General features: G+C 43.8%; 2 protein-coding genes across 6 annotated transcripts in view; both read left to right on the forward strand.

Moving 5' to 3' along the window:
* The window catches only part of mta1 (metastasis associated 1), a 32,019-nt gene extending 22,584 nt beyond the window's left edge, over positions 1-9,435 (forward strand). The window contains exons 8-18 of one of the 2 annotated variants that reach the window (XM_040199653.2): positions 792-891; positions 1,279-1,467; positions 2,702-2,776; positions 3,214-3,272; positions 3,401-3,717; positions 4,626-4,777; positions 5,467-5,656; positions 5,755-5,844; positions 6,468-6,623; positions 8,047-8,191; positions 8,470-9,435. In XM_040199653.2, the coding sequence (XP_040055587.2) occupies positions 792-891; positions 1,279-1,467; positions 2,702-2,776; positions 3,214-3,272; positions 3,401-3,717; positions 4,626-4,777; positions 5,467-5,656; positions 5,755-5,844; positions 6,468-6,623; positions 8,047-8,156 (1,438 nt within the window). In that variant the 3' untranslated portion in view covers positions 8,157-8,191; positions 8,470-9,435. Of the gene's footprint in view, positions 1-791; positions 892-1,278; positions 1,468-2,701; positions 2,777-3,213; positions 3,273-3,400; positions 3,718-4,625; positions 4,778-5,466; positions 5,657-5,754; positions 5,845-6,467; positions 6,624-8,046; positions 8,197-8,469 lie in introns of both variants that reach the window. The other variant, XM_040199652.2, reaches the window with a different exon arrangement.
* Positions 9,436-10,025: 590 nt separating this feature from the next.
* Positions 10,026-18,471, forward strand: tmem229b (transmembrane protein 229B). Of its 4 annotated transcripts, XM_078089672.1 has the most exons (4): positions 10,026-10,352; positions 10,678-10,914; positions 14,127-14,229; positions 15,888-18,471. In XM_078089672.1, the coding sequence occupies exons 2-4, from the start codon at positions 10,765-10,767 to the stop codon at positions 16,496-16,498; spliced, it is 864 nt and encodes a 287-aa protein (XP_077945798.1). In that variant the 5' UTR covers positions 10,026-10,352; positions 10,678-10,764; the 3' UTR covers positions 16,499-18,471. The 4 variants fall into 4 exon arrangements, with proteins under 4 accessions (XP_077945798.1, XP_077945799.1, XP_040055590.2 ...); XM_078089673.1 differs by lacking the exon at positions 14,127-14,229 and having other exon boundaries at positions 10,229-10,352; XM_040199655.2 differs by lacking the exon at positions 10,026-10,352 and having other exon boundaries at positions 10,647-10,914.
* Positions 18,472-18,980: the final 509 nt, after the last annotated feature.

The raw sequence follows: 18,980 nt of genomic DNA on the forward strand, positions 1-18,980 counted from the left end.
CATGTATGTATGTATGTATGTATGTGCGCAAAATTTTTTGTTTTTATTTCTAAAATAAGTGCGTAAATAGTATGATTTCAGAGATATTAATTGAATTACATTATTTTATACATTTTCAAGTAAAATTAAATTGAAATGTTTAACTGTAGTTTTTTCCAACTGATTTAATCAGCAAAAAAGGCGTTGAACCGATCGAGTCTTTATGCTATGCTACGCTAATCGTCTCAAGGCTCCTTCTCCATAATGTTGAGTGATGTCACCACAATAAGCCACCAACTCCAACCTTTTTTCCCTGTTGGAGCCGTCTTCTGAGGTCATGGTGAGATCTGGTGTGCGCTTCTTAGCCCGCTGATATCGCCTAAAGCCGACAATGACGTGACCAAACTTAAACCGAAGACTCCTTTAACTAAGAGCTGCAAAATACTCACTTTGTGTCAGAAGGGGGCGGGATGACTGACTTGATTCTACAGAAACCAAAACATCAAGTGACTTATCAAATTTACTTCAAAGTATCTCAAACCCTTTTCGAATAGTTTCATCTTCCTCATTTCCCTTTTTTAAATTTCTTTTTAGAGCTTGCTTGCTTTTCTATCTCAGTGCTAATTGGCTGGAGTTGTATAATTTGCTCTGACTACAACACTGAATATTTTATCAGCAAGCACTGGATTTATTTTTGTGCAAACTATATCAACCACTAAATGTAGACTCTTGAAGTTTATTTCTCTATAGAAATAACATTCCTCTTATTCTGCCTTTTCTTCATATTTTCGCGCCATGTCTCTGTCCTGTAGGTCCGTCGGTACATTCGCCAGAGCCTTGGACTGCAGTAGTTCGGTCCGGCAGCCCAGTCTGCACATGAGTGCGGCTGCAGCCTCTAGAGACATCACGTTGGTGAGATACTCTCACTTCGCCCGCCGCACGAAAGCCGCCTCGGGGTTGAATCAGCATCACACCACCATAGGGGAAAGTGTAGCTTGTAGGGCCCATGAGTGTTAATGTGTGTCGGTGGTTCTGTTTGGGATTGTTGAGACCCAGAAGCCTAGTGGGTGTATTCTGCCCTAGATCTTATCCTCATATATAAAACATGGATGAGAGGCCTTCTATTTAGCCACAAACACACGCGTGTGCGCGCAGCCCTGAGCCTTGAACAACAGGCTGCATAACTGGAAAAAAACATGCATGTTATTCTCCTCCAATAAACTAATCTATTGCATGACTGTCAATGATGGATAATGATAAGTCTCGAGGTTGACATGTGTCTCGGATCATGCGTTTTAGTTTCACGCCATGGACACCCTCCACGCCACGGGCTACGACATGACCCGAGCCATCGCGGCGCTGGTGCCTCAGGGTGGGCCCGTCCTCTGCAGGGATGAAATGGAGGAGTGGAGCGCCTCGGAGGCCAACCTGTTCGAGGAGGCACTCGAGAAATACGGCAAAGACTTCACCGACATCCAGCAGGATTTTGTGAGTTGCAGAAAAAGAAAGTATAGCGCGATACTTTGTCACACTGTAAGCCGGTCGATGGTTAGCGGGGCATAAAGACTAAAACCAGGGGTAAACTGCTAGCGTTGGTTAACCGCACCAAAAGAACGAGCCTGAGAGCTCCACCGGTTGCCTGGTAACCTCACAGCGAGAGTCCAGGAGGCAGCCAGAAGAAGTGTGGCACGTAATCAGCTGTTTGTCCACTACACATCTTTTGTACGGTTTGGTTTTGCACGGATGAAACTTAACAAAGTGTAACGTGGTCATACGTGAGCTTCAGTTACATCACTACATCCTACCGCTGTTTTTATTTTTTTATTTTACGGAATTTCCTTTTTGAAAGAAACCTAATTTCAGTATTATTTTCTTATTAGGCTTGATGTTTTTTTTCTTTAAACTTTCTTTAATAATAATCCCATTTTATAACTAGCTGCCTTTTTAAATTGAAATAAATAACATTTTGAGTACATGAATTGTGGCAACAGTATTGAATTATTCTCACCATCTTTTTAAAACCGTAACCTTTGGGCTGTATTACTTAGCTAGTGTGTATTTTGTATTATTCACAGTGCTCATCTGCCTCTTACATGATTTTAAAAATGTTTCAATGCACCCGTAGCTTGTGCAACTCACAACTGACTCATGTCAGGTATTTGGCTGACGTTCGATGAGCAACTTTCAAACACAATAGGGGTCGGTTAAGCCAACCAAACATCCGGACTATAGGGAAGAGCAAACGTGTTGAAGCAGATCACTACGGCCATTTAGAACGTGCCACAAGAAGGCCCAGTTAAGACGCCAGAAGACTGTCTTTCGGCCTTCAGAAGGACGGCGCTGCCATTCGTGGGCTTCAATGGTGCACAATGCTGAGTCCTCACTGTGTGCGTCACCCCACCACCTGGTGGAGGTCTGCCGTCAGTGCCGCTCACTCCTGGTTCCATCCGGGCCTTCGCTCAAACAACAGGGCTACGCCATCGTTAGGGGCGGGGCCTCGACGTGACTCCTTATTTTCCTCTCAAACTTCTCCAAGGCAACTTAACGGTGCTTCTCCAACCGGAGTGGCTCTTGTGGCCAGTTGTTGTTTAGATAAAGAGTGTTTCCTTGTTTAAAGGGCATCAGTATATGTGTGCGGGGACGTTTCCTTATTGCTGTGCTCTCACCTTTTTCCAAGTGTCTACACTGAAATAATGAATATTTTGTGGGCTCTCTCCTCCAGTTGCCATGGAAGTCCCTGACAAGTATTATTGAGTATTACTACATGTGGAAGACTACAGACAGATATGTACAGCAGGTAAAAAACAATCTTCATTGGCTTTTATTCTTTGGTATCGAGCTGTATTTATTTTCATAGCCAATAACTGTTACACTTTCAGATTTTTGTTTGCATCCGATTTACATCCCTAGTATTAAATAAAAAAAGAAGGAATACTGTTTATCCTCGTTAGTTCTTTCACACTTGTTTTTAGTGTTTTTCACTCTTTCTGGTGAACAATTCCCTTTGTTTTCTTTTTATACTCCTTTTTCTCACAGTGTGGCTGTTTTCTGTCGTCTGTGAAGCTCCAAATTAAAACGTATAACCAAAATAATCATAACATTTGTTCTTGTCAGAAATCAGTCAGTTGCATTCAAAAATATTCTTCGGCCCACTTTAAACGTTTTTTTTTGGGGGCGCAAACCCCTCTGATCACACCGTTGTTTCTCTGTCCTCACCCTCTGACTCTGCTCCAGAAACGGTTAAAAGCAGCCGAAGCAGAAAGCAAGTTGAAGCAGGTCTACATCCCCAACTAGTGAGTACCTCAAGTTTCTGTTTGAACCGAATAATTCTCTTCATCACACTTAACGTGTGCAACTCATCTCAGGAAAACGGTTCACACCAACATCTTCTCCTCCCCCCCGTTTCCCTGCCGCCCTCCAGTAACAAGCCGAACCCCAACCAGCTGAGTAACATTGTCAAACCGGCTCTGGTGAACGGAGCGGCAGTTGCAGGAGCCCCAGCGCCCGCTGTCCAAGCGCCCGCTGTCCAAGCGCCCGCTGTCCAAGCGCCCGCTGTCCAAGCGCCCGCTGTCCCAGTGCCTGCTGTCCCAGTGCCTGGTGTCCCACCGCCAGGTGTCCCAGGGCAAGGGGCGCCAGCCGTCCCCAGCGTCCCAGGAGTCCCGGCAGTCCCGGGCGCCCCTGGACCACCAGGCTTGACGCAGACCCCTGTCCTTGGAAGAGCCTGCGAGAGCTGCTACAGTAAGTCCGCTGCTCTTTCTTGAGCCTGTTGAAATAAATAAAATGATTTTTGTTTTTGCCAGAATTCAAAAGATTCCAGTAAGTATGCCAAATTGTACATGATGAGTTTAGGATGATTGCTTTGGCCTTCACAGTTGCAATCCCGTTCAGAAGGCGGCTCTGACTGAAGAGTAAACGGACCCTTTTCTAAGTAGTTGTATAATTGAAATACCTCCCCACTAATTCACAAGCTTATTTCCTTTTTGCTCAAAGGTGCTTTAATATGAAAGTCCTTTTTATTTAGACTTGTTATTTTGACATTTAAAATGTCAGAGAAATTTAGAGGCGAAGAGAGGTTGTTCTAAGAAACGTATATTATGTGCGGCCTTTTTCTTAAATGTGTCCGCACTGAAAAAAGTGTGCTGAAAAAATGACCTATTTATTGTGAACGCAGTCAGTCAGGGATTTCTGGTTTAATGTAACCATTTAATGTTTTACGGTAATCAATGTAATAATATGATGCTGTTAAATGCTTGTTTACTTTCTTCCATATGAAGCTTATTTGGGATTTATTATACATGGCGACACTAGTGTTAAGTTAGTGGTTAATAACAATGAGTTAATTGTTAATAACCACTAAGCCACAATCGCGTTCATTTACAATAACATTATTAGTTGATTTAAGAAACCGGAATTGACGCTGTGTCTTCTATTTGATATTGGACTTAAAAAATGGTGAGGAGCGTGATAATAGTGTCACGTGCCCTGCAGCAGAGGATTATTTGAGTTATTTTAGAGGCTGTAATTAATTCAGTGATGAATAACGCCTGCATGAACATTAGGACGTGTTCATGATTAGGTGTGGATTATCAGCCATCGTGGGCATTAATTATATTCATGCTCACCTTTTCCTGTCTTTGTGTGCGTAGCCAGCAGCTCCTACCAGTGGTACTCATGGGGCCCTCCAAACATGCAATGTCGCCTGTGTGCTTCATGCTGGAACTACTGGAAGAAGTACGGAGGGCTCAAGATGCCAACCAGATTGGATGGAGAGCGGCCTGGACCCAACCGCAGCAGCATGGTACAAACACACACACGCCTACTGTATTTATTCTGCAGACAACTACCTTACTGTTTCATGAAGATGGGCTGAAGGAGTTCAACCACCAGTTTGTCTTTTTTCATGATGTTGGTTTAAAAATGTCAAAACGATGAAGGCAAAATGCGAGCACTCTAAAACTTACCTTCATACACAACAAAGAAAAGCATAAAATCCTAATATTAAAGAAGGTAGAATCACAAATGCCATTAGAAGATGTCGTTTTGTGGTCCAAAAAAGGAATTTATTTTGTTCGTTAACGTTTGATCACTAACTCGCGACTGTAACGCTTTCAAAATGATTTTCCTTTTGTAGCCGTTCCAGTTAATACCGACTCTCGGAGCCGTCCTCGCACGTAACCTTGACAGCATGTTACCCTGTGAATGTGTGTACTGTGTCAACAAACCGGATCCAGTAGAAGCAGACGCTCCGAATGGGTGCGTGTGGTTGAGCAGTGAACTCGAGCAAATGACTTTGCACAAACAGTCTGCGACATCGTTGTATGGATGCTGCTTTTTTTTGGGAAGCATTGCAGTTGGGCTCCGTCGCGGCAACCGGTATCAATGAACCAAGCGGACCCAGTCAAACCACGTTCGTCGGATCGAGACCAGCGGCCCACGTTGCTCTCCTTCAACGTCATCTGAGGGTTGCTGGTGTGTTTGTGCCCACAGAGCCCCCACGGCCTGCCCCTGCGGCACAGCGGCAGCCCCAAGTTCGCGGTGAAGACGAGGCAGGCTTTCTTCCTGCAGACCACCAGCCTGACGCAGCTGGCGCGTCGCCTTTGCCACGACATCATCAGGCCGCGATACCTGGCCAGGCACCCCTACCTCCCTGTCAACACAGCCGCCATAAAGGCAGAGTGTAAGCGCCTTTTCTTCGACTTTCGCTTTCAGTTTATTTATTTATTTGTATTCACTACGTTTTTTTTTTTCTTTTCTTTTTGTGATGAATTTCTGCAGGTGCCCTGCGGGGGCCAGAGGTGCCGAAAAAGCCGTTGCCACTGAAATCGGTGGAACGTAAACCTCTGGAGTCCGTGGTTCGGTATTTAGGTAAGAAGCCGCCCCCCACCCCCTCTTAAGTTTACACCGTACCTGTAAAACATCAGCATTCCAGTGTTAGCATTTAGCTCAACCTCAGAGCTGCTAACGCCGCAGGAGAATCTTAGTAACGTTAAACTATGGTTGCTTGGTATTAAATTCAATAACACATTTTTTGGCTCATGGCACGTTGAGTTCTACAAGCAGAGTGCCATATAATCCATTTTTATTCGAGAGAAGGCGGATCTCTGTGGCGGCCTTCTCCTGCACTCTTCAACCTGCCCGACGGCAAACTTCATTGATAAACAGCAGGACAACTCGAAGCAAAGAAAATCTTGATTTTTTTTGATTTTGGGGTAAACGCTCGCTTTTGTTATTGGCCTCTTAAAACGAACACACATAATTCGAGAAAGGAATATGATTGTGCTCATCTCAAAGGATAACAGAGTACACTGAAGAGGTCAAAGGTCATGTGTGTACGCCTATTAGCACTGTCGTAAGGAAGATACTTTCTTACATGTGCGTGAAAGTGTAAATATTTGTATCACTGAGATTCATCTTTGATAAACGTTTTACCAACCAGACATGTTTTGTTGCATCTAAAACAACGTTTTTTCTCTTCTACTCACCTGCAGAAGCACACCCCCGTCCAGCCAAACCCGCCCCTCTGCCCCGTGGGGCCTCCATCTCTTCAGCCAGCCTGACGCCCATTAAGTCCTCCCCCATCCTCAACAACGGCTCCCCCACCATCCTGGGCAAACGCAGCTACGAACAGCACAACGGAATGGATGGTGAGCGAGAGGAGGGAGCACAGCGTGTTGTTGTTCTCCAAATGTTGATTCACCATTATTATCTAAGTCTTTTTAACACACAGGTTCTTTGTTTTGGGGTCTTTTTTTGTCATTTCAGTCTAGTTTTTATTATTTCAACAGTTTAAGACATTAAATTAGACATGCATGTTGAAAATGTTCATATAAATTTCAAACATGGATTATTTAAATAAATATTATTTGAATATTTAAAGAGGACGTTAATTGAGCTCCACGGCTCACTCGATGGCTACAAAACACAGCGCTGAGATCCGCTTGCAAATGGTAAAGAGTTTGACTGGGGCTCTTTATTTTTTGGAGGGCAATGTCCCATTTTCCCCCCTCCGCTGTGAAATGAGAGCGGGGAGGAGACCGACCGAGCGATCAAGAGAGTAAGCGCACGCCAGAAAGAGAGCGAGAGACAGAGGACGATAGCGGGAGGATCGGATTGGCCTTGCTGCTTTAGCTGGAGGCTACAGTCTTACGTTGTCATGGTAACGGAGGAGGATGAGGAGGAGGGCTTGGTAAGTGTATCCTGAGGGAGATCTTCTCAACTGGTCTGTGAGCCCACCTCAGGCACCTCACCAGGGGGGGCTTACGGCTGGAACGCAGCCAGGATCAAGTATTACGGATTTGTTTTTATTTCATTTAAAAAAATAAAAAAAAATGTATCCATCAATTTATCAAGTCAATCGCTCTTCATGCGTGATTTGTGAGGAGAGGCTTGTTTATGTTTAATCCAGACATCGCTGCTTCCATACAAATCACATTCTGTGTCAAATATCAACATCTTGGGGAACTAGTGCAGCCCGTGTGGGTCGAACCCGTTCAGGGGTTCAGGGTTCACTGCAGCGCCGTTGCTCGTTGAATCCAGGAAAGTGACGAAGAGTTTTGTTTGGTTCATCCAGCAGCAAAAGGTGCCGCGAAACACGCTGTTGCTTTAAGCGTTAGGTTCCATATGAATACACTTTGAATGTGTGTACCAGAGGATGTGAAAACAATGTAATGTTTTACACATTGCAGTCATGTTGTCAACAACAATAATGAATATTTATGAACATAGTGTGCAAACTGGTATAAATCTTAATACAAGCTGCTGGTTGTTTCTGTATAAAACAGTGAAGCAGTGAAGAGTTATTAATTATTATATTATTGAATAATGATTAACTAGAGGAATAAACATTGATGAGCTCTGATTGGCAACTCAGAAATGTGGAAAACAGACGTAATTTGTGCTGTGAAAAGATTTTAAGGATGTATATTTAAACTACTTTAAAGATAAGGCCGACACAAATAGAAAACAGTACTCTGTGGAGCCACCAGGGGGCAGAATATTTGATCCTCTAGTGAACTCCGTAGTCTGTGGATGCGTTTGTGGTTTCATCTCCTGTTCTCTCATCTACAGGCTCTAAATCCAAAATCCTGGCCCCCCAGTGGGACATCATGGCCAAACGTCTGAGCGAAGCCGGGCGGCCCTCCGTCTCCATGCAGGACGAGGTACATGAACTAGACTGAGCGCTCAACGGGAATGACCTCTACTACAAACCCCGGTGAGGTGGGTCTTTTCTTTTGCCCCAGTAGTAGTTGTTGTGCATCTGCCCCGTGGTTTGATTTGCTTGGTAACAAGGTGCCAAATATTGGTGGCGCTTAAACACTGATATCACACCCGTAGTTTACTCTGGACCAAGTTACAAGTCCATTACAGCCTTTTTATTTCTTTTCGGTTTATAAGACAGTTTCATGTTTTAACTGTTCTCGAACGGATTGCACGTCGTAAACAAGGAAGCAGCTCATTATCACTTTCCTTTGTGTCTGTTTTTGGGAGCAGAGGGTGTCATGAAATGGAAAGGCACTTTCCAACCAACCATATGCGAGGGCAGCTGAGGAGACGGCAGCATCAGTCACCTTTCTTGAGTCAGTATGTGTCCGTCACACTGCTGCGGACCAATCGACAGTTGATCACTTTGGCTGTGGTCGATGAGAAGATGAGCCTGACTGTACAGGACTGTGTTTATTACTTGCATTTCTCTTTATTACTGTCATTGTAATTATTGTTATTGTTGTTATAATTTTTTTTTTTACCAACTATAACTCCGCTTATTGTTTGTCGATCAAACGATGGAACTCGTGAAGTTTCATGAAAAACGCTTGCAGAGCCCCGTGGAAAAGGGTGGAAGGACTGTAACATAAGCCACTTGCATCTTCTATGTCTTTTTTTTTTTTTTTTTTTTTTAACAAATTAAATTCAACAAGGAGACAGACTTTTATTTCAGCGCCACAAGTTAACTCCTTGTCTTTGGTTTCGATGAATTTGAATGCTTTACGGGAAATTTGTTTTGTGAGCCGGCCGTGCTCTTCGGCCAGAGAGGTTTAACTTATTGAGAAAGACTTGCTGTTTTTTCTACCTTTTTCACAAGTAATGCATCAATGCTTAGATAATGTAATTAAAAAAAGATAATTGATTTTCCCCTCTTCTGTCGGTGTCTGTGCACAGAGGTGAGAGGTGCTGTCTTACTCACACAGGTATGCAAACAGGGTATATGCAAAATTGAATTCCAAATTGATTTATATGTTTTGAACCTTTTTAAAAAGAAAAAAAAACAGTATTTGAAAACATTAAATGGACAAAAAAGCCATGTTTTGGAAGCGACCTTAAAAGAAAAAAATCAAGAGTGTTCTGCTTTTATGTCCAGTCATTTTCTCGATGTGTTTCTCTTCATTTTCTGTTTAGTAGCTTGTCTTGATATAAACATAAGTCATAGGCCGATACAAGAAAATATACAAGTACCCAAAAGATCTGCTGACAGTTCTTTTTGTTGTATCCATCTCTGCCCATTTAGACATTGAGCTTGACTGTTCATTTGACCTTAAATCTATATATCAACCTTTTTCTATATAATGCACTTTTAAAAACCGTGCTGTGGAAGTCCAGATTCAACACAGTATAATAAATAAATAACCAGATAATAAAAGATGGACGAAAGGATTTTCTCAGAAAGATGTTAAGTAAAATAAAACATTTGGACCCACTTTTAAACATGTAAAGGCATTAAAATGCAGAGGAAAACATTTCCCCAAGAGTGCTGCATTTTAATAATACAGATATCAACAACAAATGATGTAAGTGTTCAGATGACCGGGTATGGATTAATGTTTCTGGTGCTATTCCTGGTTTCAGTCCACTGATCCCCCCCCCCCTTGCTCTCAGGTCTGACGCGTGATGTAATTGTGTATACAGATGATGTCATGACATTGTTTTTTCAAATCCTTTCAACAAATATCTTATTACAAGCGGACATTTACATTTGAAGACCACTTAGAACAATAATTATCGTTGTCCTTTTGGTTACGTCCTCTGAAGTTCGGTTTCTCGCTACATTCTCTGCATTCGTTGACGTAATCAAGACCTCACCATCTCCACAGTTTGGAGCTGCTCAGCTCCCGGTTGTTCTGACCACACCAGAGGACCGGCTGGTCAACCTCCCGTCCGTACGCTGACTCACCGCTGTGTCCTCCACAATCGCCAGGACATTCCCAGTCGGTTCCTCCTGAGGTGCATCCGCTGGTCAGAGGGAGGAGAGCAGTGGGGAGAGCTGACGTCCCTGGGGGGGGCGCCGCTGAGAGTCCGGGGTCTGGAGGAGATTATTTTTCCTGGCCTCACCTGCTACGTCCTGTCAGGAAGTTGGTGATGGAGGAGATCCCGACCCGCAGGTGGAAATTACCTGAGGACAAATCTGAGGCTTTTAGTTACTTGAGTACTTTCATTTCCCGCTACATTATAATCAAAGGGAAATATTGTAGTTTTTCACTCCACCACATTTATCTCCCAGCTTTAGTTATTCAGATTATAGTACGAAATCGAATGTGTGTTGGTTAAGATTACTCTCCATTGAAAATACACAAATTAGTAAAGTAAATCAAATTATTCAAACACATTAATGCAACCAATAATTAAAATGCAAGAATTCCATGCAAAATATGTATATTCCATTTAATATCAACGTAACAACTCGTATCCCCGGGTGAGGCTCTGCAGGCTGCGGGGATGAAACGGTTAAGCGGAGACGCGGCACGTGCGTGACTCTGTGCGCTGCGGCTCCTGCTGCTGCGGCAATGAAGTCAAATGTGTCAGTTTGCACCGGACGGTCGACGCGCGGTGGAGGAAGGAGACTGGCTGCAGACCCGGGACATCCAGGACGATTTACCGGGGGGGGATGCGTCCGATCCGCCGGCTTGCACGCCGAGGGAAGACACCGCGGAGCGCCATATAGAGGTAAATACATAATAACCAACAAATAAAACCTGCAGCGAGGAGGATGGATGTGTGTGTCTGCAGGAGCGCACATGTGCACAACACGCCAGCAAGGGTTTGTAGTCAATCTTTGTCTTATTAAATGTGACAGCCATCCTTCGACATGATCGGTTCTCTTTAATGGATGTTTGCTTGCAAGTTGGCAGCTTTACCAGCTTGTTTTTTTTATTGTCACTGTCTCGAATTAAATTCACTGTGTTTAATATAAACAAATAGCTGTATGCGGTGTTTGAATACAAGATGCATTTCTCTTCTTTAGTTTTAGTTGTTTAGTGTTTATTGCACCGTTAAATATGGATATGAACTCTGAAAACGAGCACTATGTGGGGGTCATTGTGTCCCGTGTATCTCAAATCTGCTTTGTAAGGAATAAACGTGTTTCTTTTGCGTCATGAAGGGGGAGGGGCTTATCTCCATCAGGCTTTGCACAGTAATCAAGTGTCTTTCTGCATCTAATGCCGCCATCATACACACTGATCTTACATACTGCCTTTATATGCTTACTATTTAATAATCCTACTGGCTTGTAAACATGGGAGTTATTCTAAAGGACAATTGGGCTTCTTGGCTGTTTTAGACCTCTGCTCTGTAGAGGGCTGCAGGCATGACGTAGCTCTGCAGGGCAAACCGGAAGTGAGCGTTGGATCGTTTCCCACTGCAACGTAGGGTATACTGTATACAATTAGGTTGTAAATGCGGACTAGTTAGTATGCATTGTGTCGCTTGCCTCCTTTTTGAAGACGTGTAAAAGTAAACAAAACAAAAAATCAAAGTGGGCATTTACTGGCATATTTTACATTGAGAAAAACATTCAAATCAATACATTTTTATATGTATTTCAGATATTGAACCAAAACCCCTTTGACTTCCATATGTGGAAACATGATGCAAAACTAATAACAAAGATCCCTTCTTGGTGTTGTAAGCAGGTAATATTTGTCATGCAAGTGAAGGAAAATGGAGACCAGTGCTTGTGAGGGTTATTAAGTGATCAGCCAGTCATATCTCTGGTGGCTTAAAGTTAAATGTGACCACGAGAGCGCGGCCAACTCGAAGCGTTACCTCTTGTCTCTATGGTCCATGAACCCACATCACCCCAAAGACTGATGGAGTATGAATTTTAATCAGGTAGTTTCGTAAAAACACATTTAGAGTCGAGGCTGTGATGAGCTCTGGGAGGCTAACTGGTGTCTTTTTCTCAGTTCCACTTCAGCAGTCTGACGTGTGTCGAGGTCGTGTGGTTATTCGTGGCCGCCTGGTGTCACGCCCTTGTGCCCATGCTCAGAACCGGCCTTGATTTGTACCGCACCGCTCAGGCGGAAGGACGCGCGATGCTGCAGCAGAGTAGTTGTCAGGCTCAGAATATGATGACTTTGGCTCCTTACGGCCCGTGGAGTTTTATCTGCACAGAGTATCCATCGTTTCTTCTGTCACATTTATGCATGTAAAAAGAATGGTGCAATATGTGGCCCTGGGTTGGATTTCCAAAATCCGTCACTGATTTATTCCATATAAGTGCTGCAGTTCATTATAATTTTTTTTTAGATAATCCCTGCTGCTGCTGCCTTGGTAGCCTTTATTCCCTCTGTTTTACACCAACTGTATTAAAGACCTATTTATAACTTGAGCAGCAGCCTTCACGGTAAAAAAATCCCAAATCACTGGTGTAAAAACAACAACCACTGCTGTGTGGACACTTGGTCTGAGTTTTTTTGGTATTAATCCACTCATGCAGATTTTATCGGTTTCTGTTTCTTATTATAAGAGACCATATGAGGTATGATGTGTATTTGTACTGCAGGTTGAAGGCACATAAAAGGTCATTGTTGAGGCAGCGGGAAGTTTTCCAAACCAAAATGTTCCTCTGAGAATGTGTTGAAATCACAGTTGAAATATAGGTTTTGACATGAAATTACAACATGGAGATGACAACGCTATGTGTAAAGCATGGACAGGACCAAAAGCCGTATTTCTAGGGTTTGCCTTCTTCCCTAAGAGTGACAAGTCTGTTTTAACTGCAAAATAGGTCGTCTAAGCATATTGGTCTTCAAAAAAAGCCTGCTAACATTCAACTTTGTTAAAAGCAGGTGTCAAACCTCTCTTGTTTTTGAAATATCTCTGTTTCTTAAACCTTTGCAGAGAAGCCAGCATGAATTATTCATTGTCAATGATTGATTTTAAGCTTCTTTGCCTGATAAAAGATTAACGTGCATAGGCATCCATCCGTTGCTGGCAGGGATCTGACTGCAGCACCATGACCAAGATCTGCTGCTTACTTGGGAGCTGCATTTCTAATCCGCGGGGCGTGACCCACATGCTATCCGGGGCACAGGGCGAAGCTCCCACATGTTAGTGTCATTCATTAAATTGCAAATAGCTCAAGATCTGTAATGATTGTGTATGTTGGAGGAAAAGAGGAAGACGAGAGAGGATTCATTCAGGAAAGGTTTGAACTCTAAAGGTGTGTGCTCACAGGTAAATTTGTGGATATTTATTGGGTGATAACGAGACACAGGCATATATATATATATATATATATATATAATATATATATATATATGCATATGCATATACACACACACAAACAGAACACACGCACATGTGTAGCATGTTACAGTTATAAATAACTGGTACATGTGAGAAACAATAGTTCAATGACATCACAAAAAAATCATATAGCGGAATGTATAATTCAAATTACAAAGTATTTACTGATGAATAATGGCGGAACTGCCATATTGTGACATTGTTGTGTAGTGTTCCCTGATGCTAACCCGCTATATTGATTTAGTAACATGACCGCTCTTTTAAGTTGCATAGAAACTTTTACATCTGCTGCACAGATGTACAGACATTGAGTTTTACGTCTCAGGCAATAAGAACACTTGAGAGGGCACCACTCTGTGTACATCACAATTTGATTGCCTTGCAAAAGATTTGCAGTGACTTTTCCCACTTAGTTGAATGATCAACAGGGGGGATGGCGTTGAAATAAGTTACATTAGACCTTTACCCGTTCTTCTAAAATCAATAAATTAAAAATTAAAACAACACGTGAAAAGTTACAAATGCGTGTGCGGCTGCCGTTTCCATCCTCCTGCCTCCTTTTTTTATTTTGTATTATTTCAACCACGGCTGACTCATCTGTGTTTTCTTTGTTTGGGTACCTGCAGCAAGAGCTGGCAGGATCCTTACCGGTCAATACACTGGGCAGCTGGGTGGTGGACAACAACAACAACAACAGCAACAACGACCGGATCAAACAGGATCCAGAGGGTAAACGATGTCATGCGGGGGCAACAAGTCAATCGATGCTCCCGGATAAACACATAGAAAGGACGGCTGGGTTTTATGATGTCTTTTAGAGACGCTGACCGTGGAATACGTGGAAAACAACATACGAGTCCGGCCACTGTCTTTTGTTTAATCTCATCCCTGATTATTATTGGACTGTCTGGATTTAAAAAAATACCGTATGATAGCCACGTTAATTCTAACTATAACCCAAATTTCATTGTTCGTTCCAGATGTAATATGTGTTTATGTGCTACAAGAGTGACAAGTCATTTGCCTCTTTCATCTGTGTTCACCAGAGCCTGTTTGCTCCGTCACAACGGGCTGTCTTCTTCTATCAAGACCTAAAAAATAAGTCTAAATACATTTCGCAACGTGGATTTTGTCACAAGTCGTTCCGCTAAGCTAACGGCTATTAGGGGGACGTTTAGCATGCCTCACTGTACCAGGCATGTTGACGCAGTAATGTAATTAACATATTCGTATTGCATGCGTTGTCTCCGCAGGTTAATGCATTGCGCTCCAAATATTTGGCAAATATCTGTTTGACCTTCTTGGCCGCGTCAGAGACCGAGTGAGAGTTTCCCAGAGGGGCAGTGAATAGATTTCAGGAGGGGTTCAAGGAGGTCAGTTGCTCCGTCGCTGTGGTCCAAGTCCCTCACATGAAGCCCTTGTTCCTTGTTTTGGGAGAAATGTGCTAATCCCCATGAAACCACTCTGGGCCAAAGCCGGCGTTTGAAGACGAAAAGAGCCAAAAGAAAATCGGCTTTTGTTCTTCAAACAGTGCTGTGGACTCCTGACCCCTCTGAGCTTTTACGGAGCGGTTATGATCCATCGTATGACGGTTGCTGTTTTGACACCGGAGGCCTTTTTCATAGTAGAAGATGCACACATGGCCTTCTCAACCATTGTGGTCTTTGAACTCCTCGCTTTGAAGCCGTTTGCCGTCGGTGTTTTTTGTTAGACCTGCGCTGTGGCCAATAGAGTAGAGAAAGCGTCCGACCCTGCGTGGGCCCCTGACACCAAAGCCTATGTGCGGATTATGAAAAAAAAGAGCCCATTGTGGAGGCAGTCAGATGATACAACTTACATAAGAGACCACCTCAGTCGGTAAATAGCATCAAGGGAGGGAAGGGGTGGCAGAGGGCTCCGAAGCTCTGCCCGCTCTAACCTTATCGACCTGACGCCAATCAGGTGTTGATTGTCGTGATATTGCCCCGCCCTTAATTGAACTTTTACGCCGGTCTTTACATCCAGTATTGCCTGAAATGGTCCAAACCAAGCTGCTGTCAAAAGCACAGAGAATGAATACGTGTAGTTTCTTCACAACAAAAGTCGGCCCACGTTTTGCCGTTTGAAGCTTTAAATCTGAAACGACACCAGTAGGATGATTCTGTTACTTATTACAGCTCGGACCGCTTGGCTGATATCAATGAAAAGATGATATCAATGAAAAGATTACACCAAAAATGAAACGCTCTTTTGTTTCCTGTGAATCACACATGCGAGAAATCAAAAACCATCATGCAGAAAATATTTTTTATGGTTAAACACCTTGAATGTCTGTTGCAGAATAAAAAACATGCTTGAAACGTTGCCTTTGTGTTCTTTCACTTTTCCTTCTGCTCCTTTCTCCTCAGACTCGCGTCCTGCTGACGGAGACCCAAACGATTGCGCGAAAGTAAAAGAAAGGATGTTGACCATGGAAACCCCCGAGGCCCCGGTGCGCCTGACGGTGCTGTCCCGCTGGTACCTCTACGCCATCCACGGCTACTTCTGCGAGGTCATGTTCACGGCCGCCTGGGAGTTCGCGGTGAACTGCAACTGGAAGTTCCCCGGCGTGACCAGCGTCTGGGCGCTCTTCATCTACGGCACCTGCATCCTCATCGTGGAGCAGATGTACCTGAGGCTGCGCGGCCGCTGCCGCGTGCTGCCCCGCTGCGTCATCTACACGGTGTGGACCTACCTGTGGGAGTTCGGCACGGGGCTGCTGCTGCGGCAGTTCGACGCCTGCCCCTGGGACTACTCCGGCTTCCGCTACAACTTCATGGGACTGATCACGGCCGAGTACGCCGTGCCCTGGTTCTGCGCCTCCTTCATCGTGGAGCGCCTGGTCATCCGCAAAACGCTGCGGCTTCGGTTCCACGACGGGGCCGAGGACGGCTGGTCGACGCGCCGGTCGGTCGCTGCAGGAACTGCGGGAGGAGGGAGGAGGGGAAAGGATGCTAATGGCTTCCTCAAAGGAGAATGAAGGAAGGGAGAAAACGGTCTCGAACGGGCCCCAGCCCCCTGCTACACGGCCCTTCCCCTCTTTCAACAGGCAGTTCCTCCACGTTAGCCGTTTGGAGGGGGCCAACTAACCGCTGTGTACACCGGGCCGGTGAGCCGAGGTCCGCCGAATATCGTAACTGCCAGAAAACCAAACTCAAACGTGGTTTACAACTCAAATCCATCACCGTTCGCTCGGCCGTCAGCGGAGCCTCACAGTTTCCATGTGGCGTTGACCTTGTAGAGGTCAAGCTCATCTTTGACCCTGATTACATATCTCCTATCATCCTGACCTCACAATATACAAAAAAGTGCTGTTGCACAGGTTTGTTTTATTATCTTATGAACAGATTCAAGGACAATATGTCTGTTTTTCAGGGGCACATCTGTCAGCAGAACGCTTGCTGCATAGAATCCTAAGAGGAAAGTTGATGCAACACGCCCTGTTAAAAAGGAACATATTGTCCTTTATTATTATTCAAAGTACTGTAGTAAAGTAGCCACAAAACGCTCTAACATACCGTCCACGCTCAGGCTTTGCATGTCAGCCTTCATCACCACGATTGTTTGTAGTGAACACCCACGATGCCTGCAAAAATAATGCATGAAAAACGTTGTCTTCCAATATTATATAGAATTTTTACAAAGCTCAGTCAGAAGTCACACTGTGTGTGTGTGTGTGTGTGTGTGTGTGTGTGTGTGTGTGTGTAAATGGTTTCTCAGGCAGTAGAGCCGGTCTACTGGTTATTGTGGTCGGTTCCTGGGTTGCGTCCTCCTCACAGCATGCTGAAGTGTCCTTGAGCAACACTCCAAACTACTGAGCCGGTGGTCGGCCTCGCATGGTGTGTGTGTCTGGGTGTGTGCGCACTCTAACGTCAGAGTGATTGTGAAGGTGATACCTGGATGCAGTCCATTCGCCATAAAAGCAGTGGCTCTTCTCTGATTAGGAGTCGTAAGCATCAGCATGATGATTTATTGTGTTTTTCAGAATAGGTTTATTCTTTTTCTTTTGTGTGCCGTAATGTTGTCTCAGATTTGCCGAAGTTTAATAATGATGCAACTTTCTCGTGAGACAATGTTCTCCCCTTTGTTTAGTCGTCATGCCAGACTTCTTGATTTGAAAATCCATCCATTAAGAACAAATGAAGTGTTTTTCAGAATTGTCAGTTAGTTTGTATGTGAAGGAAATATGCACCAGAATCAATAATGAAAAGAATCAATGCTCATCTTTCATAACAGATTATTTGTGAGTCACAAAATGTGTTTTTGTTTCTTCTGTGAATAATAACCGAGCAAACTGCTCGTTTCCTTTGGGGTTGTTACTCTTCCTCCTACTCACGTTCACTTTACATGGGGCTGATTCATGTTTTCATTATTGGACACGTCCATCAGCGATTGCGAGGTACCAAAGGATTGACTTTGATACATGAAATGGAAACATGGACTGACTCCTCAGGACCACCGTTAATTCCTCAAACACGATATTCTGGGCTGACTTGTTGCTCAGCTTTTATGCAAGTTATGCAACCCCCCCAAACGCTACTGGGCTACGCGAGGGAGTGACCGTCATCATCATCATCATCATCATCGGTGAGCCAACACGCAGTGTTTCCACCTCACTGTGTCTCCTGCATGTCCGGAGGATGGATTTGCAGAGAGCTGTTCGACACGATTGATAAAATGCTGCCATCCAGAGGATACTTTGGAAACTGCATTGTGAAAACCAACGTTTTATGGAGCTTGGACGACAAATAAGACACACAAAGTTCAAGATTTTTTTTAGGATCAAAAGCAGGCAGATATGTTTGCATGTTTTTTTAAACTGTCTGGATTTATTTCACACATGAATCACCTGGCTTGAAAGCAATAGAGGCTTCTGACCCAGCAATGATTGGCTCGAGCTCAAGGTTAACATCTCTCTTCTCTTTAACAATCAAATAAACTATATTCTGAAAATCTGATGTCTATGATTAGACAACTCACAATGAACATGCAATATACATTTGGTTATTTTTGGGGGGAAATGTGTGAATGGAGGAGTTTTAGATGAGTGGGTTCAGTGTGTGTTGAGACACATTTCAGCTCTCGTCCCACATTTATTAGGTTTCCCATGAAAGTCCCAAAGCCAGTTGCATCACTAAGGAAGGACACGAAGTCACACTGTATAATGACGACATATGTTGCTTGACATGTTTTTGCATTAATATTTCAGAACATTTTGAACTACAACTTCATCATCTTTGCAATTCACACAGATACAAATTCGCAGTCACATCTAAAGCTGCAGGTCTTTAAATTGGCCACATGATGGCGCCTTTTCACCAGAAAAGACAAAGTACCCGTGTTCACACAGCACGGGGACACACGTTGATCCTGAGTCATCGGTCTACATGTTCAGATTTATTTCATACGCTGTTTTTACGGCTAAGCTGAGACAAAGATTAGTTTAAAGTATCATTTGTTAT

Source organism: Gasterosteus aculeatus, chromosome 15 (genome assembly GCF_964276395.1).
Source record: "Gasterosteus aculeatus chromosome 15, fGasAcu3.hap1.1, whole genome shotgun sequence".
In the NCBI taxonomy this organism is placed as follows: Eukaryota; Metazoa; Chordata; class Actinopteri; order Perciformes; family Gasterosteidae; genus Gasterosteus; species Gasterosteus aculeatus.